Source organism: Oryctolagus cuniculus, chromosome 4 (genome assembly GCF_964237555.1).
Source record: "Oryctolagus cuniculus chromosome 4, mOryCun1.1, whole genome shotgun sequence".
Taxonomy (NCBI): Eukaryota; Metazoa; Chordata; class Mammalia; order Lagomorpha; family Leporidae; genus Oryctolagus; species Oryctolagus cuniculus.
Window position 1 is genome coordinate 125,414,572 of NC_091435.1, and position 27,935 is coordinate 125,442,506.

Sequence of the window (27,935 nt, forward strand, 5' to 3'; positions counted from 1 at the left end):
CCTCTCCCTCTCCCTCTCCCTCTCTCTTTGTAACTCTGCCTTTCAAATAAATAAAATAAATCATTTTAAAAAAAGAGTACAGGAAAATTGATAGGGAGATTTCTCTGAAATCTGGATTAAACTTGTGGTCCTCTAGAGGGAGGAGATACATAAGCGGGAGATATAGAATGCTAAAGGGGTAATAACTGTATGAGGTGCGGGAGCCCTCAAAGTCATTGGAGCTTGACTTTAGAGATCAGCATGGATAGCAGGCTCAGATAACATTTCAAAATTTTTCATCATGTTGGGCTGTCAAGCACATGAACATCCTTCTGTGTGTAAGGAATTCTCCATCCCTTTGTTTTGTTTTGTTTTAAAGATTTATTTATTTGAAAGCCAGAACTACAGAGAGAGGGAGAGACAGAGACAGAGCAGAGATAGAGAGATCTTCCATCTGCTGGTTCACTGCCTAGATGGTCACAAAAGCCAGGGCTGGATCAGGTGGAAGCAAGGAGCAGGAGGTTCATCCAGTCTCCTGTATGAGTGGCAGGAGCCTACTTGGGCAATGTTCTGCTTCTTTCCCCAGAGAATTAGCAGGGAGCTAAATCAGAAGTGAAGCAGCCAAGACATGAAGTGGTGCTCGTATGAGTTACTGGTATCACAGGCAGCAGCTTTAGCTGCTGTGCCACAACACCAGCCCTCAATCCACCCCTATATTTTAAGGAATACCCTATGGTAGCCAAAATGTTATACATTTGTTTTTATGGCCCTTCTTAGAACTAGGGGGTAGGCATCCTATCAAGAAGCCATTGAAGCAGAAACTAGGAAAGGGAACCCAAGCTGAACCCATCCTTGAGCAGGGTGGCAGAAGTGGTGGCAGCTATTGTTAGGGCCCAAGGACAGCATTTCTGGCAGTAGTTTCTGATGTCCATTGTGTGGAAGATAGAGTTGAAAGCCATGAGCTCTGGGCTTGGTTGTGCTGGCAATTGTATTTTCACTGAATTAGTTCTAACCCATGATTTTGGTTTAGTGATTGCATTAGGAATCTTTGGTGCATTACAAATGACTCGCAAACTTAGTGGCCTTAAACAGCAAACACTTATTTTCTCATAGTGTCTGTCAGTCGGGAGCCTGGGTGTGGATTTGCTGGGTCCTCTGCTCAGTGTCTCTCACATTGGTGGAATTTAGGTGTCAGTAGGTCTTCTTTCAGTTCCATGCCATGTGGGTCTCTCCATTGCCTGGCTGGAGAGAGTGAGAGAAGAGAGAGAGAGTGTGCCTGCATGTGTGAGAGAGAATATATGAATATATTGAGAAAGTAGAGAGTAGGGAGGCAAGAAAGAAAGAAGGCACAGCCTTTCCTTGACCTTGTCTCTGCCATCTCTGATAACTTTTGCTGGATTCTGTTCATTAGAAGTGGGCCAGTGGGTCCAATCCACTCAAGGGGAAGGAATTAGAAAAAGATGTGACTACCAGGTGGTAGGAGACGCTGGGTGCTATTTTAAAGTCTTCCCACCCCAGTGGCCTTGGCTGCTTAGCCTCAGAGCCTGGTTCTGTTTCACTCTACCCTAGAGGAGATTCTGGGAAAAATTGAACATCCTATTGATATTCCTTTCTGCTTCCTGATGCTGGTAGCTGCCCTAGAGGCCCTTACTAGGCCCCTGGTCCTTGCCCTCTGCTGCTCTTATTTATACTTTTATTTCTCCTGAGTTCAAATTAGGGAAATGTAGGAAAGGAGAAATGAACTGTTATCCAGAGACAGTTACTAATTACTACAGTTGATCATATTTTCTCCTGGACTTTTGCTTGTGTTTTTATACATCACTGAGTCATGTTGTATATATAATTCTATAGCTTGAATGTCTTACCATTTCATTGTAAGAATTTTCTTTTGTCAAAAAGTCCTTGGTTTCAAACATGTGTTGGTAAGCTAAGAGAGGTCTAGGGGTAGGCATTATGGCACAGCTGGTGAAGCTTCACCTGGAATGCCCACATCCCATGTTGGAGTGCCAGTTCGAATCTTGGCCCCTCTGCTTCTGATCCAGCTCCCTGCTAAATCACTCTGGGAGGCAGAGGATGATGGCTTAATTGCTTGGGCTCCTGTCACCCATGTGGGAAACCCAGATGGAGTTCTGGGCTCCTGGCTTCAGGCTGGTGCAGACCCAGATGTTGTAGACATTTGGAAGTGAACCAGAGATTCAAAGATCTCTCTCTTTCTCTCTCTGTCTCCCTGGCCTCCCTCTACCCTTCAAGTAGATGAAAATAAACATTTGAAACATATGCTGATCTTCTCTTTCAAAAGGACTTTGGTTTGTTCCTGAGGGCAGAGAGTGGTTTCTGGATTCTCTGTGCAAGAAAGACTTTCTAAATGCCAACCAAGTGTTTAGGGCAATTTTAACCTGCTAAGGAGAACAAGCTGCTCTTAGGAGCCCTAGCCTGTTGGGTGTTGTCTTAGTCCCTTTGAGCTGCTATAACAAAATGATTTAGATGAGTAACTTGTAAACAAAAATGTCTAGCTCGGAATCCTGGAGGCGGGAAGTCTGAACTCAAGGCGCTGGCAGAGTTGGTGACTGGTGAGCGCCTGTTCTCATGGATGGCATCTGCTGTGTCTTCATGTGGTGCAAGGGGCAGTGGAGCCCTTGTGATGCCATCATTTCCAATTTCTTAATATCATTAAGTCCAGTGTTAGGTTCCAACAAAGGAATTTTAGGGGTACCAGTATTCAGACCTTGGCTTGTTGTGATGAAGTAGATATTCTTGAAAAGAAGCCTGTTCTTGTGTTCCTAATTAACTGTATTTTATTGAAAGTAATAAGACTACCTTTTTTTCATAGTCCCTTTCTCTCTTTTTCTCTAAAAATTTATTTATTAAAAATCAGAGTTTTATTTATTTTAAAATCAGAGAGCGAGAGAGAAAGAGAGTGTGTGAGAGAGAGAGAGAGAGAGATCTTCTGTCTGTTTGTTCACTCCCCAAATGGCTGCAAGGGACCAGCCTGTGCCAGCAGAAACCAGGAACCAGGAGTTTCTTCTGGGTCTCCTACATGGGTGCAGGGGCCCAAATACCTGTGCCATCTTTATCTGCTTTCCTAGGCACATTAGCAGGGAGCTGGATTGGAAGTGGAGCAGCTGGATCTTGAACCAGCACCCATATGGGATGCTGCCATCGCAGGCTGCAGCTTTACCTGCTACACCACAATGCTGGTCTCTTCTTTCTCTCTTATTTTGCCCCTAATTTGTCCTCTGGTCGATCTGAGGAATTGATTAGCCAAGGGATAATCCATTTTATTTTCATTTTTTAAAAAATAGTTTTTAATTGTGATAAAATAAGCATAACAAAAAATCGATCTACCATTGTAACAGTTTTAAAGTTTATAGTTCAGTAATATTAAATTCATTCACATTATTGTACAACCAATTTCTAAAACTCTTTTTTCCATCCTGCAAAACTCGACACTCACTCAACACATCCTTATTTCAGCCCACCCCAGCTCCTGGCTTCTACTTTCTGTCTCTATGAATTTGATTATTTTATATTTCTCATATATGGAATCATAAAATACTTATCTTTCTGTGTCTGCATAGTACTTATTTACTATAATGCCTTCAGGGTTCATCTATGTTATCAGAATTTCAGAAGACTGAGTAATAGTCCCTTGTGTGTATGTACAATGTTTTGTTTATTCATCCATCAGTGGACATTTGGGTTACTTCCAATTTTTGCTTGTTATAAATTGATTTTCACCCTTAAATGGGGATGTTTTGTTCCATTTCAGGGCAAGAAGTTGCCGTATCACCTTGGCGATGATGCAGAGGAAGGGGAAGTCTCTGATGAGGACAGTGCAGATGAAATCGAAGACGAGTGCAAATTCAAACTACATTATGTAAGTGAGAAACTTGGCCATATTTTTTTACACTCAATTTGCTGGCATAACAAAAGTAGGGTTCCAAATTGCTCACATGTTGGAATCCTCACAAATGGTTGCTGTCACGTGGAAATGATAATTATTGAAAATTACTTTGTGTGCGGCACATAGCCACTCAGTTTGTTGAGTGAAATGTAGCAGGAATCCTGGACAAAGATGCAGGAACACCAAGGCTCGCAACAGGAAAACAGCTTTTATTCTTGTTGGCAGGTCCAGAGGAGAGTTTGGTCTCCAAATTCCGGGCCCTGAACAAAGCAGGGCATTGTCTTATATACCCTAGCACAAACAACTCTAAGTTTTCTAATACATAATCAGTTATACAACTTTTGATTGGATATCTTAGAGCTATAGCACTGCTTATAGAACCATCACATAAAGTCATACCTGTGTGCATATGAATTGCTGCATTTGACCTAGCTGCATTGTGGTATTTCTCAGAAAGCCCCTGCTACCCTACCATTTCTGCCTTTAGCCTTTTTGTTTGTTTGTTTTCTTCCTCGAGGAGAAGGGAGGAGAAGGGGTCCTACCATCCTGCGCCTTAGATTTGGAAGGAATGTTAGTGATTAATCCATCTGAACCCACCTCCCTCTCCGGAGATAAGTTCTCTCCTGTTTCAGTTTGGTGAGAAATCAAACTGTGGTTGGGAATGTCATTTTATTTGCTGAAGTCAGCTAACTTTAGCATTGCCTCCTTGGTTTCAACTAACAGCCCTTCCGTGCTACCTGTCAAGGCTGGCTCGTAGAACCCGAAACGCACTTGGGCCTGCTTCTCTAGAATGCCCATCCCTCCCTATGGAAATGTGCCTTGGGCCAGAGGTTTCTAAACCTCTCCAGGCATCACACTGTTGGCTGAATCTTTAATTAGCTTAAATAAAGTGGCATAGATAGTTTGTCATGTGCTTGGAGCTTCAGACTCCTCTCCTAGATCAAGGAGCTGCCTTTTAATAAAAGCTCCATTTTGCCAGATGAATCCAAGGAAATGCAAACCTAAAAAGTTTAAAGGGATGTGTCCCTGCTTCTGTAACTCACACAGTTGCAAAATTGCATGGCGCCCAAGAGAAGCACACACAATCAATTGTTTGGTGCAGGGTTTAGAAATTCATTTCTGCAATGGTGGTAGTCCTCTGAAAATCAGGGTTATTAGTCTGCCCTCTGAAAGGGAAAACAAAAACAGAGACATTTTGTGCATTCTTCCTGTTCACCTCAGTGCCCTGGGTTCAGTGAGTCCACCGCTGACAGTCGGCTGTCTCAGAGAACACTAAGGGTGAGGCCTTGCCAGGCGGCGACACAGGTAGCTAGCATCATTTTCAAAGGGGACAAGAGCTCAGTGCTAACTGAAGTCTCAGTAGCCACTTGTTTCTTGGTTTTAATGCATTTTAAAGGGGGTAAAGTGGAGAGATTGAGCTTGAAGTGAAAAGGAGCCTTTGCTACCTGCCTTAATCTTTTGCCTTTTGGAACTTTATATTAGCTCAATTAAATACCACTAATAGGCTACAGAAAATTAATCTAAACAGATTTACAGAGCTGAAAATAGTTAAGTATTTTAAATAGTTTCTCTTGTTCCTCTAGATGTAAGCGTTTTCTCTTTTTGTGGTTAATTGCTTATGACTTTGAATAATTTAGATTTATTTTATAAACCAGATTTTTACCTCTGGTTTTCATCATTTTTTTTACTTGTTTCTCAGATCTCTTGGGTGCCATCTTCAGAGATAATATCTCGTTTGAAAGGGGAAACAGAGAGGTTCCACCAAGTTACTTGTGTAGGGAATGCTGTTGTTAGGGCAAATGAGTGGCAGAAATGTAACAACGGTAAGATTGTAGTCACTTACACTGCGGGCTGAGTTGTTCCAGGTCTTAAATCCACCCACCTATATTATTTTTCTTGTAATATCATGAACCTTCTAAATTTCTAAGGTAAATATCCGTAACTATAAACTTCCATTGAGAGTGAGCTACAGTGTTTGAAAAACAAATCATTATTCACCTGTGCGACATCCAGCTGGGTTCCTGTCCTCTTCAGAGTCTGTTAGTTGATTTACATGATCCTATACAAGTAGAATGATTAGAACACCATTCCTTAGAAGTAAACATGATCTTTCGTTTGCATTCTTTGACTTGAAAGCAGACAGCACCTTAACTGTAATGGCTTATAGATGCCTTTTTTTTATACTTCGGGAGAGAAAATAAAGAAGCCATTGTTCTAGTGGAAAAATAGAAAGCTTTTACTCTACCTTTCAAACTTCTTACTCTGTTTTTGAGCTCTTCTGAGAAAAAGACAATTCTATGTTTAGAAAATCAAAGTGTTATCTATAATCAGTCAGCTTATAGTCCTATTGTCAACGGAGAGTGCAAATGCCTTATCTGAGTGGCAAATTTAAATATGCCTGATTGGGAGCAGTCATGTAGTTTAGTGGAATGCCTGGGTTCAATATGCAGTTCCAGCCTCAGACTCTAGCTTCCTTGTAATGCACACGCTGGGGGAAGAAGTGGTTTTCCTACTGCCCGTGAGGGAGAGCTGAATTGTGTTTCCTAGTTTTGGCCTGGTACAGCCCTGTCCAATGCAAGCATTTGGGATGTAAACCATAAGATGGGAGCTCCCTTAGTCACCTAGCTCTCGCGTTTGCTCTCTCCCTCTCAAATAAATAAATGAAAATAAATATGCCTGATCATGTTTCTGCAAAAGGATATCCTGTGTATAGCTTATGTGAATCAATAATTACCTTAGAGGAAGATCTTAACCGCAGTTTTAAGTTAATAGAATGTGGTTGGATCTATATCTGAATTCTTGCAATAAATAAAGATTTTAACTGACAATTCATGGACATTGGAACCCAAATTTTCTTGAGCTGTACAAGGTTCATTTGCAGATCCATTAACTTATTAAGCATCTCCTATTGGAGATGTGCTCACTGCTGTTGTAGGTGTTGGGGGGTGGTCAGTAAATCATACAGGCAGAAATCCTTGGCTTCCTAGAACTTACACATTAATGGAAGAGGAGGACAGACAAAAAAAAATGTGAATAAATGAATAAGTGAAATATATAGTGTTCTAGATACTGATAATTGTTAAAGGAAAAAGACGTGTGTGTGTGTGTGTGTGTGTGTGTTTGTGTGTGTGTGTGTGTGTGTACATACGTGCACGTGCCCCTTGTGAAGGATCTGTTGAAGCTTTAGTTGTGTGTCCTGGGAAGGGGTCATATAGAAGATACATTTAGGGGCCGGCATTGTGGCACAACAGGTTAGGCTGCCACCTGAAACACTAGCATCCCATATGGGCATCTATTAGAGTCTGCTACTCCACTTTCTGTGTGGCTCCCTGCGAATGCACCTGGGAAAGCTGCAGAAGATAGCCCAAGTACTTGGGCCCCTGGCTTCCACCTGGCCCAGCCCTGACTGTTGCAGCTGTTTGGGGAGTGAACCAGCAGATGGAATCTCTCTTTTTCTCTCTCCCACCACTCCCCACCCTGTAATTCTGCCTTTCAAATAAATAAATTAATTAAATCTTAAGAAAAAAGAAGATACAGTTAAGCAAAAACTGAAAGAAATGAAGAATTAGCCATGCTGATACCTGGGAAAGAATGTTCCAGGCAGAGCAAACCGCAAGCGCAAAGGTCAGAAGCAGGATCTGGGCTCAGGGGTTCCCGATGCTGGAAGCTGGGGAGAAGGGCAGGGCTCCTCTTAATCTGTGGCTGCTTCTAAGTAAAGTAAAATGGTGCAACCACACAGTAAGCTGTTTGCTTATATAATAAATGATTTCAATTGTTGAATTTGTAGAACCCTCTAAGCTTCTGCCTTTTATTTTTCTGTGGCTTCAGCCATAGGGAACATCTGGCTTGTGATCTGTAAAGCACAAAGCAAAGCCAGTGTGTTCAGTGACCCAAGCACCATCCAGCTCAAAGACACAGGGGCAATTTCCTTTCAGCCTCAGTACAGTAATCTAACTGATCTGATTCCGGAGCCAGCTCACCATTATTCATCTTTATGGGATCCTCTGATGCCAGTGTGCCTCATATTTCAACTGCACTGACTCTCTTCCTTTTCTGCTCAGTTACTCAAGGTCTTTTTTCTGCACTCTCTGTGTTTAGTCAGCCTCCTAGGCACAAACATCAGCTTGCTTTTTCCTACGTGAAACCTGTCCCTTAAGCAGTAGGCCTTCCAGGGACTTCTAAATGAGCCCTGAACAGTAGTTGTGTAGCAACTGTGTGTTATACAAACACTCTGAAACTATTATTCAGTCTGTGTATGTATCTCTCACTCAACATTTTCACCATTTCCCTCTCATATCACTGCATTAGGTACAGGTTCGTTGTCCTTCCTAAATCATTCATTTTATGCTTTTAGCCACTTTAAGAAGGATTATGAATCTGGTTGCTTTAAAACATATCGGTACTTAGAGAAGCTTCTTTCCAGAACAGAACACCCACAAGCTAGGCACGCGGCTACATTCTGGCAGCAAGGCTGGGAGCGGGAGGGTCACTGGGAGATTCCAGTTGTTTCCAGTACCTAACACGACTTGAACAGAAGAATGTGCTGTGACTGAGCTGAGGGAACAGGCTGGGGACAGCATAGAACTAGAACAAATGTACTCCCGTAGCTAACAGCAGCTGTTCTTCAGCCCAGACCTCCAGGTATGGGCTTGAAAAGCTATAAGGCATCCCCAAAGTCAGCGAATATGTTATTCTTTCTGTCTCCAGACTCCTACCCAAAAGGGAAAATAAAGCATTGGGAGATATTCCAAGCTTTTGTTTATTTTCATTTTATTTGAAAGGCAGAGAGACACACACATAAAAGAGAGAGAAACAAAAAGATCTCCCATACACTGGTTCATTCCCCCAATGCTTGTTAACAGCCATGGCTTGGCCAGTCTGAAATCAAGAGCCTGGAACTTCGGCGAGGCGTCCCACATGTATGTCAGGGACCCAACTACTTGGGCCATCACCCGCTGCCTCTCAGGATGCCCATTAGTGGGAAGCTGGAATTGGGAACAGAGCTTTGACTGGAACCTAGGCACTCCAATATGGGTCGTGGATGTCATTAGTGGCATCTTAACCACTACACTGGATGCCTGCCCTGCTGTGTTGTGTGTGTGTGTGCACATGTGTGTTTTAAAGCAAAGGTCCTCAACTTTAGCTGTACACTGAAATGACAGAGAAGCTTTCACAAATCCCAGTGCCTGGTTCCAGGTCAGATTTTGTGATGTCATTGGCCTGATAGCTATGCACGGACTTCAAAAATTTTTTTCATCAAAATAAGTCTATCATTTAATTTTTTTTTTTTTTTTTTTTTTTGATGATCTTTCTGGAGTCCCAGCATGCATTCGGGTCTGAGCTGTGGTCCTTGACACAGCTCGGTGAGTGGTAGATCTTGAGTTCAGATGTGTGTTTGAGCTTTCTTTCAGTGGTGCAATTGGCTTCCAAAACTGAAGGATAACAGAGTGAGGAACCCTCAGCCACACATTTTTTTTGGTCTCTGTGGCTGCTGATTTTCATGGGCTGTAAATCACAGAGAAGAAATAGATCAACAGGCAGAGATATCATGCCTTTAGCAACTCCCAGTGTTTAGAGGGTGTGAAATGAATAATTATAGCTTTTACATTAAGCTTTCATTATTTCACCAGCACCCGGGAGCCCTGGCTTAGTGCTTCTGACCTCGTCCTGCTGACAAGTGCGGTGTTCTGGCAGAATGGCCACAGTTCATCTGCTTACTCTCTCTGACTCTTGTGAGGTCCTGAGCAAGGGAAGGAAATGGATGCTTATATGGGGCATTCAGTTCAGCCCTGGCAAAGTGCTTTTACTCGCTTTCTCTTTTTATCCTCTCAAAAAAAGCACTTCCTACTGGGCTGTGGGTCACTTGATCTCATGCACTGGTGGTTACAGACCTGAAGTTCTTTTCTCAGATCTTTTTTTTTTTTTTAAATCTCAAGTGAAAACTACTGTTTCCCATACAGAGGCTGTCATGATTCATTTCCCAAGTTTCATGACGGGAATATTGGTTGTTTATAGTTTTAATGATCTGTGACTCTTTTAAAATTTACTTCTGTAAGTAAAGTTGAACATCTTTTCATTTGATTATTATTTATAGCCCTTGCCTATCTTCCTGCTGAACTATGGTCTTTTCTACTGTTTGTTGAACTCTTTATTTTAGTGGAGCATTAAGCCTTTGATGATAATGTAAGTTTAAAATGTTATCTCAAAAATAGAAAGTCTTAGGTTTAAGCTCCACTTCAGCCATTTCAGAGACAGGTGTTTGGACCACTCCTGAGTCTTTCTGCCTCTGTGTCTTTATGAGTAGGACTTGGCTAACATTAGTGCTTTCCTTAAAGGGTGTTAGGGAGCTTAAAAGAAGGGTCGATATGACAGTGCTTTGTGGGCCTTAGCACAATACACAGTCTGTTGCTTATGGTTCCGGTCCTTATGGTTCCCTGTGCCTCTTTATGTTCACAGCGTAACTAGTTCTTATTGATACTTTTGGTTTCTTCATGCATTGCTCACATTGAAGTGCTGTCTTCGTACCCTTTGTCAGATGATCAACTCTTTTTTTTTTTGATTGGGTCATATTTATTCATACAGCAATTGAGCAAAAAGAATACACAAAATTAATGAATAGAGATCAAAATATAGACATACAGATATTAAATATGTTCTTATATTCTGAAATCCTTAATCATATATGATGTAGGTACTCATTGTTTTAATATACTATGAACACAATTGAATTATGAGTTGATATTATTTACCTCTTTGTATATATTATTCCAATTTTCATTTTTCTTTGTGCATGCCATTCAGTCTTCAGTCTCTGTTGTACATACATCTCAAAGCTTTGAGTATGATTTCTGTCATCTTTCTACAACTGGACTATTCCAGGCAATATTTTGTGTGATTTATATAACATCATTGCTTGCATCCCAAATGAGTTAGTAATTTTTTTAACTTTTATTTAATAAACACAAATTTCCAAAGTACAACTTTTGGATTATAGCGGCTTTTTCCCCCCATATAGAGGCTTCATCCCATCTCGCACTCCCTCTCCCATCCCATTCACATCAAGATTCATTTTCAATTATCTTTATATACAGAAGATCAACGTAGTATATACTAAGAAAAGATTACAACAGTTTGCACAGAAACACAAAGTATAAAGTACTGTTTGAGTACTAGTTATACCGTTAATTCACGTAGTACAACGCATTAAGGACAGAGATCCTACATGAGGAGTAAGTGCACAGTGACTCCTGTTGTTGACTTTACCAACTGACACTCTTATTTATGATGTCAGTAATCACCTGAGGTTCTTGTCATGAGCTGCCAAGGCTATGGAAGCCTCTTGAGTTTGCCAACTTTGATCTTATTTAGACAAGGCCATAGTCAAAGTGGAAGTTCTCTCCTCCCTTCAGAGAAAGGTACCTCCTTCTTTGATGGCCCGTTCTTTCTGCTGTGATCTCACTCACAGAGATCTTTCATTTAGGTCATTTTTTGCCGCAGTGTCTTGGCTTTCCATGCCTGAGAAACTCTCATGGGCTTTTTAGCCAGATCTGAATGTCTTAAGGGCTGATTCTGAGGCCAGAGTGCTGTTTAGGACATCTGCCATTCTATGAGTCTGCTGTGTATCCTGCTTCCCATGTTGGATCATTCTCTCCTTTTTAATTCTATCAGTTAGTATTAGCAGACACTAGTCTTGTTTATGTGATCCCTTTGACACGTAATCCTATCATTATGATCAATTATGAACTGAAACTGATCACTTTGACTAGTGAGATGGCATTGGTACATGCCACCTTGATGGGATTGAATTAGAATCCCTGGCATGTTTCTAAAGATGATCAACTCTTATTCACTGTAATAGGTTGAATTGTGCCCATCAAAAGACAAGTCCAAGTCTTAACCCATAGTACCTATAAATGTGACCTTGTCTGGAGACAGTGTCTTTGTAGATGTAATTAAGTTCAGGATCCTTGATAAACCTGGATTAAGCAGCTGGGCCCTATATCCAGTGAGAGTGGGTGTGTTTAGTATAGTATGACCATAGATGTCGGTCCTATATCCAATGACAGTTGTCCTCACAAGAAGAGGAGAAGACTCAGAAAGAAGGGGGAGGCACACAGGAGAAAACCATGAGAAGATCCAGGCAGAGATTAGAGTTTTGCTGCCATAAGCAGTTGCTTGGAACCAGCACCAGTTGGAAGAGGCAGGGAAGGCTCTTCCCTTAGAACCTTCTAAAGGAGTGCAGCACCTTAATTGCATTCTTTTGGCCTCCAGACTTTAAAAAAAATACATTTCTGTTGTTTGTAGCTTCCACATTTGTGGTAATTTATTATAGAGGTCACAGGAAATTGATCTACCTAGTGTCTAAGACTTGGCTCAGGTGTCTTCTATTCTTTGAGTCTTGAATTCCAGAGGCAGGGTAAAGTTCCCTCCTGTGTGCACCCATGACCCTTCTTACACTGGTCACTCTACTTGTACCTGCAGGTGTGGTTATCCATTGATATGTTGATATTCTCTGTGACACGGTGGGTTCTGTGACAGTGGGGTTGTTTCTTATTAATGTTTTTCACCTGACACCTGATAGAGCAGGAGTTCAGTATGTATTTGTTCCTTGTACAATGCATTTTGCTCCAAATCCTCATGTTTAATAAATCCCCCAGCATACTAGACTAAGTGCTTAATACCTGCAGTGGGGACCATGTGCCTGGCTTTACATCTGCAGATACCCTTCCTCTTGAGTACTCATTGCCAGGTTAATTTTATTTCCAAAACACTACTTCTTATTTATCCAGAAAGCCTTTCAAGTCCCTCTATTCTTTTAAGTACTTTCTTTGCCACCACCCTGCTCCATCAACTCCTGCTCCCGATAGCTCACGCATTCCTGTGTTTACAGAACATGCTTTATTCATGTAGATTCTTCACTGGAACTGTGGATGACAAGAAATCCCGTAGCTTCCTCACGGTTCCATGAGAGCCCCTTCAATTCCCATCTGTTCTGTGAGGCCACCTTGGCCACTTAGGTGAGAATGCCATGTTCCTTCTCAGAACCTGTTACACTGGTCATCTGTGCAGACTGGGGTAGGGTGTTTGGGGATTACCTTTTCCTAGCATAAGGATGTCAATAGCCAGTTCTTCTCCATCTGTGCATGTCATCAGGGCCTGAGGGTCTCCAGTGAAGTGCCTTGTTGATTGGGTACATGTTAATGGATTAATGTGTGTGATATTAATACAGGGAAATTCTGTACCTATCCTGATGTAGATTCTTTCCTTACGTTTTTACCCCATCCTCCCACTCTCTCTTTCTTCCTTCTTTCCTTCCCTCCATTCTTCTCCTTGTAGTATTTATCTTGATCTGTGCTTATAGAATTTTATGAAAATGAGTTGATGTTGGAAATGTAACCATTCTGCAGGGTTCAAATATAATAACCTCCTGGAAATAAATTTGCAAGTGAGAGAGTCTTAAGCTTTTATGAAAAATGTAGGAATTGTTTTTGTGGAAGAGCACCCATTTCCTTACTTTGTGCGTGTTAAAGAATATACAGAAGGTTTTGGACATAAGTAAGTGTGGAGGCAATGGAAGAGCAGAGAAGCGTATACAGATGCTAAGCCCAGTGGTGTCAGGCAGAACCAGGTGGCCAAACAGCTGTGCCAAGCAAACTTCAAGGAAACCTATGTTCCTTGATTAGTTAAAAGTTTTATGACTTATTATCTGAATGTATGTGTAACTCTGTTTTCCAAAACCCTTGAAATTAGTTGTGATCTTAAAATAATTTTGATGTACAGGTCAATCAGTGGGGTTGAACACAGGAAGGCAATTTTCTTTCATAACAATCCTCAAACCTGGTAATTTCTATAGCACTCATTTGCCCTCAATAAAGGTTATATTTAACAGTGTATTTTTGAGCAAATTTGGAAAATATACATATTTTTCTATGTACGTATAGAAAACTTTGGCTCCAGAAATTTTCCTCATCTTTTCTTTAGTAAAGCATGCTGTAGCGTAGTGGGAAATGCTTTGGAGTCCTGAGTTGGAATCCTGCCTCAGTTTTTTTGCTAGTTATATAACTTTTTTTTTCTCATTAAACTGTTTTAAAGGGGCTTAAAACTCAGTGACAAATTTTTGGTCATTATTTCCTTTACAAAGTACTGATTTTAGAAATCAATAATTTAAAACTATCAAGTATGAAAAGATAAAAAAAAAAACCCTCCAAACAAATGTTCCATAAAACATTCTCCTTTCCTCCTGAAGATTTTATGATGCATTGCTATCGTTAATGAGCCTTTTACTATTAAATGACCAATTGAGACAAACAGTTCCGAGACAGTTCTTCTGCCACTGGTTAAGACTGTGGTGGCAGAGATTAGGGCTATATTCATTTAGCCTTCTGGGAAGACTTGGTGACCTTGCCAGCTCAGCAGCCTTTTTGTCCACTGTTTTGATCACACCCAGAGCAACTGTCTGTCTCATATCATGAGCAGCAAAATGACTCAGAGAAGCTCTCAACACACCTGGGCCCTCCAGGAACTGTATCAAAGACGGCAGCAGCATCACCAGATTTCCAAGAATTTAGGGTCATCTTCCAGCTTCTTTCAAGAATGATGATCAGTCTTTTCCTTCAGCTCAAGAAACTTGCAAACAGTGTGAGCTGTGTGACAATCCAGTGCAGGGGCACAACTAGCACTGATTTGGCCTGGATGGTTCAGGACAGTCATTTGAGCAGTCAAGCCAGCTGCTTCTATTGGTGGGTCATTTTTGCTGTCACCAGCAACGTTGCCTCAGTGAACGTCTCAGACAGACATCTTCTTGACATTGAAGTCCATATTAAACCCAGGGAGAGCTTCACTCATAGCTTCATAGTGCGTTTTAATGGACTTCAGTTGTGATATTGACTAGAGCAAAGGTTACCTTCATGATGGGTTTGAGACCACCAGTCTCTACTCAGCCCACAGGGACAGTACTAATACCACCAATTGGTAGACACCCTGTTGGGGCAGATGCAGAGGCTTGTCAGTTAGTCTAGTTGGTGTGAGGATGCAATCCAGGGCTTCCAGCAGTGTGGTTCCACTGGCATTGCTGTCTTTGTGGGTGACTTTTGCTTGAACCACATCATATTAGTACTTGGTTCCAGTATGTTGTTACAGCATGAACCACAAATTGACACAGATGCTACCATGTCAGGCTTGTGGTCAGTTTTTTTAATGTATGTGCTGACTTCCTTAGCAATTTCATTGTATCTCTTCTGTTTGTAGGGTGGCTCAGTGGAATCCATTTTGCTAATACCAACAATTGTTTCAAACCCAGTGTGTAAGCCAGAAGCACACTCGAGGGTCTGCCCTTTCTTGAGTTATCAGCTTCAAATTCATTGACATAGCAGCAACAACAGGGCAGCACAGTCAGCCTGAGATATGCCTGCATTCATGTTTTGATAAAGTCTCTGTGTCCTGAGGCATCATTGATAGCCACATAATACTTGCTGGTCTCAAATTTCCCCAGAGAGAAGTTGATGGTGATACCATGCTCACACTTGACTTTCAGTTTACCCGAGACACAGGCCTTTTCCCATCTCTGGAGCCTCTTTCTCAAATTGTCTAGTGGTCCTTTTATTGATGCCACCACATTTTTGGATCAGACAGCCAGGAGGGGTGGACTTGTTAGAATTTAAATGACTGATGATAACGATGTGGATAAGAGTCTTTTCCTTTCCCATGTTGGCTTTGATTTAGGGATGGTTTTCACAGCACCTCTATTCTGGCAGCAAACCCATTGCCAAAAAGCAGCTTTGTAATTTTGAATAAGTGTGTTAGTCAGCTTTTTATTACTATAATGAAGTACTTGGTGCAGCCTGCTTTATAAAGAAAATAGGTTTATGTTGGCTTATAGTTCTTGAGAAGCAGGGTCCTAACAGCATGATGCAGGCTTTGTAGAGGGCCTCCCGTGGCTACATCACGTCATGACAGGAACATGTGTGTCTGTCCATGTCTGTGTGGCTTCTTTACTCAAAAGCCACCAAGATTCAACCACAAGGACTCCACCCTTCTGACCTAAACCAACCTAATTACTTTCCAGAGGCCTTGCCTATAAATACCATTAAACTTTGAGGACTAAACTGCATAAATTTTGAGGGAACAATTAAGCATAGCAGCAATTTAGTTTCTCTAAGTGTCAGATTCTTCATCACTGAAAGAGAAAGGGTAATAAAACTGTATAAAGTTCTTGAGTATTGAATGCAGTTACATGAAAATTAGCTGGCAGAATGAGTTCTTAATAAATAGTAATTATTGTTATTATAAGATTTGTTAGGGGCAGGACCAAAATGCTACAATGAGTACCACTGAGAGAGGATGAAATTGTAAAAGCAATGTTGGCTTGATTGAAGGGTATATTCTAATTGATTTTGAGTTTCTTAAGGGAAATCATTTGCATTACTTAATTCTTTCCAGAATAACGGGACCACTGAACATCAGGTGGAATCTTTCATAAGGAAAAAACTGGAGTCACTGTTAAAAGAATCTCAAATTCGAGACAAAGAAGATCCTGATAGTTTCACAGTGAGGGCTCTACTGAAGGCCACGCATGAAGGTTTAAATGCACACCTGAAGCAGGTACACAATGTCCTCCAACAAGAAAAACAAGGCACCTTGTATTTTGTTTCTAATCACTTGTCACCTGTGAAAATGTCTCTTACTTTCCTATCCTCATTTTGCTTGAAAAATGACAATCTCCTGCTGCAAAATGATGTGAGAAATAGTTAAACATGGATTGTTCTGGGGTAGAATGACTCAAATACTGGATTATTTTTGAGCTGGGACCACCAGGACAGAGCCCAGCATCCAGGGATCTTCCCAGCACATGCTCTGGTGAGGGAAGACGCTTCACCCACCCACCTCTCCACGTTCAGCTCGCCTCCAGGCCCAATTGATTGCCTCTCCTGAATGTGCCTCCCAGCTCTCTCTTTCTCTGTAGCTGTATTCTAATCTAGACAATTCTCAACTCTCACCGAGACTTCTTTTGTTTCTCTTCAATCTCATCTTCACTCGGAAAAAAAGCATGATTTTTTAAAAACATAAATATAATCCTGTCACTCTGGTGTTTGAGAATCTTCAGTGCCTTTGAGTTGAGGTTTGGATAAATGGCAAATTCTTCAACCATGACTTCCAGGCCCTGCATGGTAATATTCTTGCCTTTCTCTCCAGTGTCAGAGCTTCCCCGTGTCCTGCTCTATTGTCTCCCACATTTGACCAACCTCAAAGGTCTTTATTTGACACAGTCTTCCTAGTATTCCATTTTCTCTGCCTGGAACATTCCAAGCCTACATCTGCTAGCTAATTGCTGGCTGGTCTCTTAAATCAAGCTTCAATGTGATGGCCTTAATGAGTACTTCCTTGAACTCCTAGATTAGGTTGCTATCCCCTTTATATTTTCCATGGCAGTCTATTTTATGAAAGTTTTTTTATGAAAAAACTTTTCATATGAAAAGTTTTTTCTATATGAAAAGTTTTTATGAAAGTTTTTTCTATATGTTCCCAAGTTTCTTGATTAATGCCTGTATTTCCAACTAGACTGTAAATTCTATGAAGACAGGGACTGTGTCAATCTTGATAATCACTGTTATCTTCATTTGTACAATGTCTGGAACTTTGTAAGACCTTTACAAATCATCGTTAGATGAATGAATGGCTTGCATTTTTGCTGAGAAATTAACTCTAATTCATAATAAAAATATCATGTATGGGAGAGGAAGAAGAGTATTTCTCATAAATGGATTGTTTGATATTACAACTATAGGTCATCAAGGACATTTATTGTGTCCTGGAGGTGATCCCTGTGGTTTTTGAGAAAGCTAGTAGCAGCCATCCATGCTCCTGTTGTTTGTCTTCCAGAGCTCAGGCATCTTCAGGCCAAGTGAAAAATCATTTAGAAGCAGCACCTTGGTATTCAAGTGACCACTTTACATTGGCGGTTGTTCCCAAGATCCTATAAAAATGTAACCAGTCATTCAACCACTGGGTTGTTCCTCAGATCTATTTGGTCTCCAAACATAGAAAATCTAATTCAAAATGACTTAAGTAATGAAGAAATATGTTGGATTAAGTAAGTGGCAAATTTGCAGAGTGGTCTTCAGGGTGGGCCTAATCAAGAGGTGCAGGATTGTCAGAGACCTGCCTTTCTGCTGTCCCTCCATACCATTAGTGTCATCCCATGTCTGCTTCTGCTACCTTGGTGGTTGCCAGATGATTGCCAACAAACCCAAGAGGTGCTTACTCCATGTCTGGAGATTGAGTCACTGTATCCGGCTCAGCCAACAATTCAGAGTTCATACTTAGCTCCAATTGGGCAACCTAGCTCACACACAAAACCTTAAATTAATCCTTCCTGAAACAATGGTTAGGAAGGATACAGGATAACACCAGTATACCAATTCCAGTAAGAACTTAACCTGGAACTGACGCCAAGGTCAGCTCCTTCCAAACTGCATGTTAGAGGGCAGATGGAATATTGGGGAGGCAACCAAAGGTCAGTTACAACATTACTGACTGCTCTGATAGTTTATTATTTCAGATGTTCGTTTTTTTTGTTTGTTTGTTTGTTTGTTTGTTTGTTTTGACAGGCAGAGTTAGACAGTGAGAGAGAGAGAGAGACAGAGAGAAAGGTCTTCCTTCCATTGGTTCACCCCCGAAATGGCCGCCATGGCCGGTGTGCTGCACCAATCCAAAGCCAGGAGCCAGGCGCTTTCTCCTGGTCTCCCAAGTGGGTGCAGGGCCCAAACACTTGGGCCATCCTCCACTGCCTTCCTGGGCCACAGCAGAGAGCTGGACTGGAAGAGGAACAACCGGGACAGGACCGGCGCCCCAACTGGGACTAGAACCCAGGGTGCCGGCGCCACAGGCGGAGGATTAACCAAGTGAGCCATGGCGCCGGCCCAGATGTTCTTAAAATGTCTACAAATAGTGATAAGCTTCTCCCTCTCTCCCCCTCCAGCCGTTTATTTTCAACCAACAACTACCTATAAAATCACATTTGGTTAGTTTACCTTCCTTTCTGCTTCTTGTCCTTAGTGAACTCTCTGGCTAATCTGGGCCCCAGTCATTTCTTCTCATGCTCTTGGAGAAGAATTTTCCCCATTATAGATTAGTTCAGTTAGAAAGACAGCTACAGATTTTGGTTATTTTTTTAAGAAAACAAATTAAACCCATCTTTCTTTTGCTATTCATTGAAGAGAGCCTAATGATAATTTATTTCCCCACCAGGTAAAATGGTAAAGAAACCTCAGATTTTAGGGATGTCATAAAGCAAAATGTATCCCCCTTTTCCTTTTCCTTTCTCTTTAATTTAGGTGACTGGAAGTGGGCATTAGGAGAGGGTAAAGTAAATGGAACCTCAATAGGCTGGGCTGTGAAGTGTCAGGGTTTTCAATGTAACTTTTAAACCCATGGTTTTGGTCCAGTGGACAAGTAAAACAGGGCACTGTTGAGACAAGTATATCGGTGACAGATGAGATGCATGCTTGACCCAAAGCCAAGGATGTGGTGAGTGGGGTTCAGGGCAGCACATCACTCCAGCTGCTTTTTTCTAGATCATCATTCAGCAATGCTGTATGGTATATACTTTTACTGTTACCCTGGGCAACCTTGCAGAAAAACAAAAACAAAGCTTCTCCCGGCTTGAAGAACTGAGTAAACACAAGGGGGAGTTCTTTAGTGTTCTCGGATCTGCTCCTTTCTTTACATCTGAACTGCTGCTTCCTGGATCACCGTAATGAGTCTTTACTTTGGCTTCTCCAGCTCTCAGCTGCCCTGCCCTGCCCCCTGCAATCTCTCATTCATACCACTACCATAGTGCTAGCTCAGAATGTGCATCTGGTCATGTCATTCCCCTGTTTTCAGCTACTCAAAGTTGGCTCAGGGTGGGCATTTGGAGTAGCGGTTAAGTCGCTTGGGGCGCCTATTTCTCATAGTGGAGTGCCCAGCTCTGCTCCAGATTCCAGCTTCCTCCTAATTCCTACCCTGGCAAGCAGGAAGTGATAGCTTAAGTAGTTAGAACTCTACACCCATCTGGGAGACCTTGTTTAGGTTCATGGGTCTCTACTTCCACCTGCCCCAGTCCTAGCTGTTGCAGGCATTTTGCGAGTTAACCAATTGAGATTTCTGCCTGTCGATTTGCCTCTCTCTCATTTGCTCTTATTCTCTCTTTCTGTCTCTCAAAAAATAATTTTTAAGGGGTAGACATTTGGTCTGGCAGTTAAGACACTAATAAGAATGCCTGTGTACCATATTGGAGTGCCTGGGTTCAGTATCTGCCTCTGGCTCCTTATTCCAGCTTCCTGCCAGTGTGGACCTGGGGTAGCAACAGTGATATCTCAAATAATTGGGTCCATGCCACCCACATGGGAGATCTGGATTGATTTCCTTGCGGTGGATATGACCATGGCCATTGTGGGTATCTACGGGGTTAACTAACAGGTGGGAACTTGCTGTTTATCTATGTCTCTATCTCTGCTTCAAAAACAGATGAATGAATATTTAAAAAATCTATCGAAGTTGGCTCATAGTTTGAAAGAAAAGGTTTACATTCAGAGATGTAGCCCATGAGATCCTCTCTTTATGTTCTGGACCAAGCGATGACTCATCTGCCCAATGCATGTGTGTACAAATACATACAGGCACAGGTCTGCTTCCTCTGTTTCCTGGAAACTATCATGGTCTTACTACCTGGGCTTTGTACTTATTGCTTCTTGGCCACAACGTAATTCCCCATGTCACATAGATAATGTCTACTCATCTTCAGGCTTCTGCTTTTGCATCATATCCTCTTGGAAGTCTTTTTTAATCCTCAAGTTAAGGTGGCCTCCGCGTGCCCTAAACATTCCCCATTATCATCTTATCACAGTGGATTGTAACAGTTTGTCACCACCATTAGATGTAAGTCCTGTGAGGACAGTGTCTACATCACTTTTATTTGCTTTGCTATTGTTCTTGCCAGGTTCCTGGGACAAAGTCTTATCCATGAATTCAGTGAAAGATTCGGTGCAGATGCTCAGGGAGACATATAGGGCCCAGTGTTGTGGCACAGTTGGTTATGCCATTTCTTAAGACACCAGCATCTCTTATCAGAGTCCTGGTTGCAGTCCTAGCTGCTCTGCTTCTAATTCAGCTTCTTGTTAATGCACCTAGAAAGGTAGCAGAAGATAGCCTAATACTTGGACCCCTGCCACGTATGTAGGAAACCAGGATGGACCCCCTGGCTCCTGGCTTTGCCCTGGCCCAGGCCTGGCTGTTGTGATCATTTGGGGGAGTGAACCAGGGGATGGAAGGTGTCTATATATCTGTCTCTCACTCTACCTCTTTCTCTCTCTCTGTCATTCTACCTTTCAAATCAATCAATCAATCAGTCAATTTATGAACTGGAGATAGGTATTTATTGACATCTATCTCTTGTGTGGGGAGTAGCTGGGGAAGGAAAGGAAGCCAGAGAATAGACTTGGAGCTAAATAGACTCTTTATTTTGTCACTATTTTTGTAACTTTGGGTACATTATCTAATTTCACTATATTTCAGTTTTTCTTTTCTGTAAAGTTGAATTTTAATTATGCTTTTCTCTGGGATGGTTGTATATATTAAATGAGAATATATATAGCACACTTATCATTATCCTTGAGATATAGTAGTTGCCTAATATATGGGGGACCTCATACTTCAGTTTGCCTGAGATAGTTTTGCTTTGTTGTCTTGGAGTAATTACTATTAAAAGTGCCCCATATAATTTTTCAAAGGGTTCTATTTTAGACAGTAAATGGCATGCTCCCTCTACCAATAGAGGTGGAAAGATATTCATAGGTTAATTGCTTCATTTCTACCCCATTCCACAGATAAGAAAACTGAGACCAAGAGAAGAGGCTTGCCAATGTATATGCAGCTTCCCAGTGGCAGAACTGAATCCCTAAGTTAGAGAAGTGTTACTTCCATGATCGTATCTGGTTACCTTTTTAATTCCAGAGTTTTTGAACAGTTAATGATCAGCATTAATAGTTCTTCAAAGACAATGAACACACATGAACTAGTCAATACTTAACTAATATCACCCTGTGAACCCCTCACCCCTACCACTCCAGCAAATGCTGGACTTATCTTTTTCCAACCAATTCCTGGACTCTTCCCACCCTCTGATGCCTAAATTATATCTTTGACTAGTGTTTATGGTCACTTGCAAATGCCCTTCGCAGCCTTGTGATTTTAATTGGTTTTGCCTACCCACATTTATTCCAGTTATGTGGTTATCTATTTCTTCTCTTCTTATCTTGAGTCCTGGGTAGGTGGGGCCTGTTGATGTCTTTTTATATCATGTTATTGACAATGAACCACTTAAAATACTTTTAGGGATAAAAATCGAATGAATTTCTAAATCTTTAAGCAAGGTGCATTTTCTGGCCCCTAATAAGATATGAACTTGAGCAAAGAATGTTGGCCAGGATCTCTAACCTGGACAAGTAACCTGTGTGAGGAAAAACTCCAAGAGAACATTACCTCTTCCCAGTGCTCACCTCAGAGGGCATTATTTCAGTGGACAGACAATGCTTTTCTACTTTTTACTTAAGTAAAGATAATCATATTGTTAGAGATATCCTTGGATTTTTAAAAAATATTTATTTATTTATTTGAAAAGCAGGGTTACAGTGAGGCAGAGGCAGAGAGAGAGAGAGAAAGAGGCCTTCCATCCACTGGTTCACTCCTCAGATGGCTGTAATGGCCAGAGCTGTGCTGATCCGAAGCCAGGAGCCAGGAGCTTCTTCTGGGTCTCCCACATGGGTGCAGGGGCCCAAGGACTTGGGCCATCTTCTACTGCTTTCCCAGGCCGTAGCAGAGAACTGGATCAGAAGTAGAGCAGCCAAGACTCAAACTGGCACCCATATGGGATGCTAGCACTGCAGGCTGTGACTTTACCCACTATGCCACAGTGCTAGCCCCTATCCTTGGATTTTTTTTTTTTTTAATGTTTTAAAACCCCAAATAGCCATGTTCAATCAATGTGATCACTTTCTTTCTTCAGCAGATTTGCCTTTTAACAACTTTTGGTCATTTTCTGAAATTAAATCTCTTTTTAACTGGAAATGATTTATTTCCACTCCGGCATTGAAAGGACACAGCTTACGTTGTGAACAGCCTGGTGATTAGGCACCATGAGGGCCAGCACAGCTGGGTGTTGCTGAGAGCCCTTGACCGCAGCTTTGGAAAGCTGCGAGCAGCAGCTACATCCTGGCTGGTGCCCAGGCATCCTTGCCAATGCGCCTCTCTGTCTCAGCAGACCCAGTCGCCTTTTGGGGGATGGGAGGGGTAGGGCAGGAGGAAACAAGCAGGGTCTGCTTGCTTCTCGCCTGGTGGTAAATTGAAGAGAAGATCCCTCTGCCATTCCAGCAAAGCTAAGGAAAAAACAAAAGCATGGAAGAGTAAGATTCATATGCCTTTATTTACTCAGAATCCAGAAGTGAAGGAAAGTGGAAAGAAATCGCATGGACGATCCCTGATGACCAACTTTGGAAAACATAAGGTATGAATCAAGAAAGTCTGAATCAACTGTGGTAAATATGTACAATGCGATGAAGATTCTGAAAGGTAAGAGGGTATCACTGTGACTGTGCAATAGCTGAAGATTTCTTCAGTAGAACCCAGAAAAGGAAAAGATGGATATGTAAACTACTTTAAAATTTAAAAAATGTCACAAAGCTACATACTGGGAAAGCATAGTTTAAATAAGTGTAGCTAACAAGGATTTTTGTGCTGAATATAGAAATTATTCCTGTGAATGAATAAGAAGGCCAGACAACCTAATTTTTTAAGAAATGGGCAAAAGACTTAAACAGGCATTTCACAAAAGATGTCCAAATGGCTAAGAAAAGAGTGTCATCCTATCAACCATATGGCAAATGCTGACTAAAATGATCACTAAATTACATATCCATGGGGTCTTGCGAAAGTTCATGGAAAGTGTGTATGTTGAAAAAAAACAAAGGGACCGGTGTTGGGATGTAGCAGGTAAAGCCACTGCCTCTGATGCCGCCATCCCATATGAGCATCAGTTCATGTCCTGGTTGGTTCAATTGTGATCCAGCTCCCTGCTAAAGGCCTGGCAAAAGTAGCGAAAGATGCCCCAAGTGTTTGGGCCCCTGCTACCCATGTAGGAGACCTGGAAGAAGCTCTTGACTTAGATCTTGCCCAGCCGTGGCCGTTGTAGCCATCTGGGGAGTGAGCCAGCTGATGGAAGATCCCTCTCTATCTCTCTCCCTCTCTCTCTGTAACACTGACCTTCAAATAAATAAATATTTTTTTAAAAAATGCATAGATTTCAGCCAGTGCTGTGGCTCTCTAGGCTAATCCTCCACCTGCAGCGCCGGCACTCCGGGTTCTAGTCCCGGTTGGGGCACCGGTTCTGTCCTGGTTGCTCCTCTTCTAGTCCAGCTCTCTGCTGTGGCCCGGGAAGGCAGTGGAGGATGGCCCAAGTGCTCGGGCTCTGTACCCGCATGGGAGACTAGGAGGAAGCACCTGGCTCCTGGCTTTGGATCAGTGCAGCGCGCTGGCCGTAGCGGCCATTTAGGGGGTGAACCAATGGAAGGAAGACCTTTATGTCTCTCTCTCTCTCACTGTCTAACTCTGCCTGTCAAAAAAATGCATGGATTTCAAGATTTTTTGTACCAAAATACACACTTTTAATTCAGGTTTTCCATGAACTTTTTGAAATACCCTCACATATCCCCCACAATGATACATAAAAGATTACAAAAATCAAATGTGCTTGAGGATGTTGAGCAACTTGAACACCCACACTCTGCTTGTCAGTGTAGACATCTATGCAGCTACTTTTGCACACTGTTTCACAGAAGCTACTAGAGCTGCACTGTGTGCGATGATGTCACAGGTTCACCTACTTCTGGTATATGTCAAAAGACAGAAACAGCAATATTTATAGTGACATTATTCATAATAGTCCAAATAGTAAAAGGTTCAAGTGCCGATCAACAACATAATGAATAAGAATTGTAAATTCACATAAAGAAATATTTAATAGCCATGAAAATGACAGTTATAACTGCATGCAATAATATGATGATCTTTATTAACATGATACTAAGCAAAAGAAGCCAGAACCAATAAAATACATATAGGTTGGTGCCATTTCTATGAAATTCAAAACCAGGTTAAAAAAGAAACCTATAAAGTAAAAGTCATGAAAATCATTACCTTAGAGTTAGAAACATACCAGGGGACTCCAATTCAATCCCATCAAGGTGGCATGTACCAATGCCATCTCACTAGTCCAAGTGATCAATTTCAGTTCACAATTGATCATAATGAAAGGACTAAGAGTCAAAAGGAGCACATAAACAAGTCTAGTACTTGCTAATACTAACCGATAGAATAAATAAAGGGGAGAATGATCCAACATGGGAAGCGAGATACTCAGCAGACTCATAGAATGGCAGATGTCCTAAACAGCACTCTGTCCTCAGAATCAGCCCTAAAGGCATTCCGATCTGGCTGAAAAGCCCATGAGAGTATTTCAGGCATGGAAAGCCAAGACACTCTGGCAAAAAAAAAAAAAAAAAAAAAAAAACCTAAATGAAAGATCTCTGTGAGTGAGATCCCAGTGGAAAGAACAGGTCTTCAAAGAAGGAGGTACCTTTCTCTGAAGGGAGGAGAGAACCTCCACTTTGACTATGACCTTGTCTAAACAAGATAGGAGTCGGAGAACTCAAGGGGCTTCCATAGCCTTGGAAACTCATGACTGGAGCGTAGGGAGATTACTGATGCCATAAACAGGAGTGTGAATTTGTAAAGTCAACAACAGGAGTCACTGTGCACTTACTCCTCATGTAGGATCTCTGTCCTTAATGTGCTGTACATTGAGATTTAATGCTATAACGAGTACTCAAACAGTATATTTCACTTTGTGTTTCTATGGGGGTGCAAACTGTTGAAATCTTTACTTAATGTATACAAAACTGATCTTCTGTAAAAAAAAAAAAAAAAAAACAGAAAAAAGAAATTATCAATTCCCAACTTGACTCTCACTGGGATTAAACATGACAATAGGTCTGATCTGATTTCATCATCATTTAAAAAATCATCTATTATTTTTCACTTTATGTTTCTGTGTGGGAGCAACTGTTGAAATCTTTACTTAATGTATACTAAACTGATCTGTATATAAAGAGAATCGAAAATGAATCTTGATGTGAATGGAAGGGGAGAGGGAGTGGGAAAGGGGAGGATTGCGGGTGGGAGGGACATTATGGGGGCGAAGCCATTGTAATCCATAAGCCGTACTTTGGAAATTTATATTCATTAAATAAAAGTTAAAAAAAAATCATTACCTTTTGGAGAGAAAGTGGTAATGGAATGAGATGGTCAGGAATCTTTAGGGAGAGCAAATAATATTCTATTTCTTCATATGAGTGATTTCTCTTTCTGGAAACTCATCATTCTGTACACTGACAACAGGTGTACTTTTCTAAATGTGTGACAAGAAATCAGTTATTGGGTGGCACACTTTACATTATGCATGAGTTTTCCACAAAACCTTTTCTTCTGTTTTAAAGGAATGTTTTTTCTTGATTTCATGCCCATTAGTGTGTTGATTTACTTAAAAAGTAGACAAATTAGTCATTACAACAAAAAATTGAAAAGACAATACTCAACTATAAAGACTGCTTAAGTAAACCATGCTTCATTCACATAATGTAGCTGTTAAAAGATGGTCATCCCAAAGAGCTCAATGTGCAAACCATTAAAGGAAAAAAGGTGAAGAATGTAGTATGTGGTTTGATAACCATTAGATATGTCAAAACTCTGTGTGCAGAAAATGTATCATTTCTCCAACTGTTAGCTGTCATTGGTGATTTATTCATTTCTATTTTATGTATTTTTTAAAGATTTATTTATTTATTTGAAAAAATTACACAGAGAGAAGGAGAGGCAGAGAGAGGGAGAGGTCTTCCATCCGATGGTTCACTCCCCGATTGGTGGAAATGGCTGGAGTTTCGCCTATCCAAAGCCAGGAGCTAGGAGCTTCTTCTGGGTCTCCCACGTGGGTGCAAGGGCCCAAGGACTTGGACCATCTTCTACTGCTTTCCCACACCATGGCAGAGAGATGGATCAGAAGTGAGCAGCTGGGACTTGAGCCAGCGCCCATATGGGATGCTACAGGCAGTGGCTTTACTCACTATGCTACAGCACCAGCCCCTATTTTGTGTATTTTTATAATAAAAATGAACATACTTCCAAAGTCAGTGTTTTAAAGAGGAGTGCTTCAGCTACTGTAGAATTAGAACTTATCATATCTCAAGTCATAAGTAGCTGCCCATGAGACTATTTGAATAGTTTAATAAATATTGATATTGTTTTAGATGAAAGTATTATGTGATTTTTAGAAGGACTTTCTAGGCCATCTCATTTAATTACCACAACAGTAATCCTGTGAATAGATGTTATTAGTGCACAAACATCAGAATGGGAGCTGATGTCTTTAGGTGGTTTACCAGCTTGGAAAAAATCTGATTTGGAAGTGAGCTCCTCAAACACTAGAGCTCCTACACTGTGCACATAGATTCTCAATAAGTAATGCCCGAGAAGTTTCCAGACCAGATTTGTACCCAGCTGTCAGTATGATAGAGTAAGTGTGTTTATACCAACACGTCGATTGTTCTTTATTCGTTGGGTTTAAGAAAATCTGGATCGTGTTATGGTTACATGGAAATGTGGGGGTGGAGTCTCTTCTCCATATTCCTCAGATGCTCAGATCACTCTCTCTAAAGCACCTATCTGTTTATGGAAAATATATTTTTTGGTGGTAAGGTTTCTGTAACTACTGGCATCCTCCTCCATCACTTGTATTGTTGGGGTATGTGTTGTTTAAATATCAGGGCTATTTCCAGAGTGGTGAAACCATATCCCCATGGGCTTTGTGTCTAATTAGTTATGCATCCAAATTAGTCCTGGAGCCTTTCAGCCTGTACCCTGTAGGTAGCCATGTTCATTCTGCTACTAGAAATGAAAATGGGTCATA

At 41.3% G+C, this 27,935-nt stretch overlaps 1 protein-coding gene across 13 annotated transcripts in view; it reads left to right on the forward strand.

Moving 5' to 3' along the window:
* PLCH1 (phospholipase C eta 1) overlaps positions 1-27,935 on the forward strand; it is a 300,525-nt gene that overhangs the window by 247,199 nt on the left and 25,391 nt on the right. For 12 of the 13 annotated variants that reach the window (XM_070072611.1, XM_070072610.1, XM_070072614.1 and 9 more), the window contains 3 exons: positions 3,749-3,856; positions 16,322-16,483; positions 23,352-23,423. In XM_070072611.1, the coding sequence (XP_069928712.1) occupies positions 3,749-3,856; positions 16,322-16,483; positions 23,352-23,423 (342 nt within the window). The remainder of the gene's footprint in view (positions 1-3,748; positions 3,857-16,321; positions 16,484-23,351; positions 23,424-27,935) is intronic. The other variant, XM_051818723.2, reaches the window with a different exon arrangement.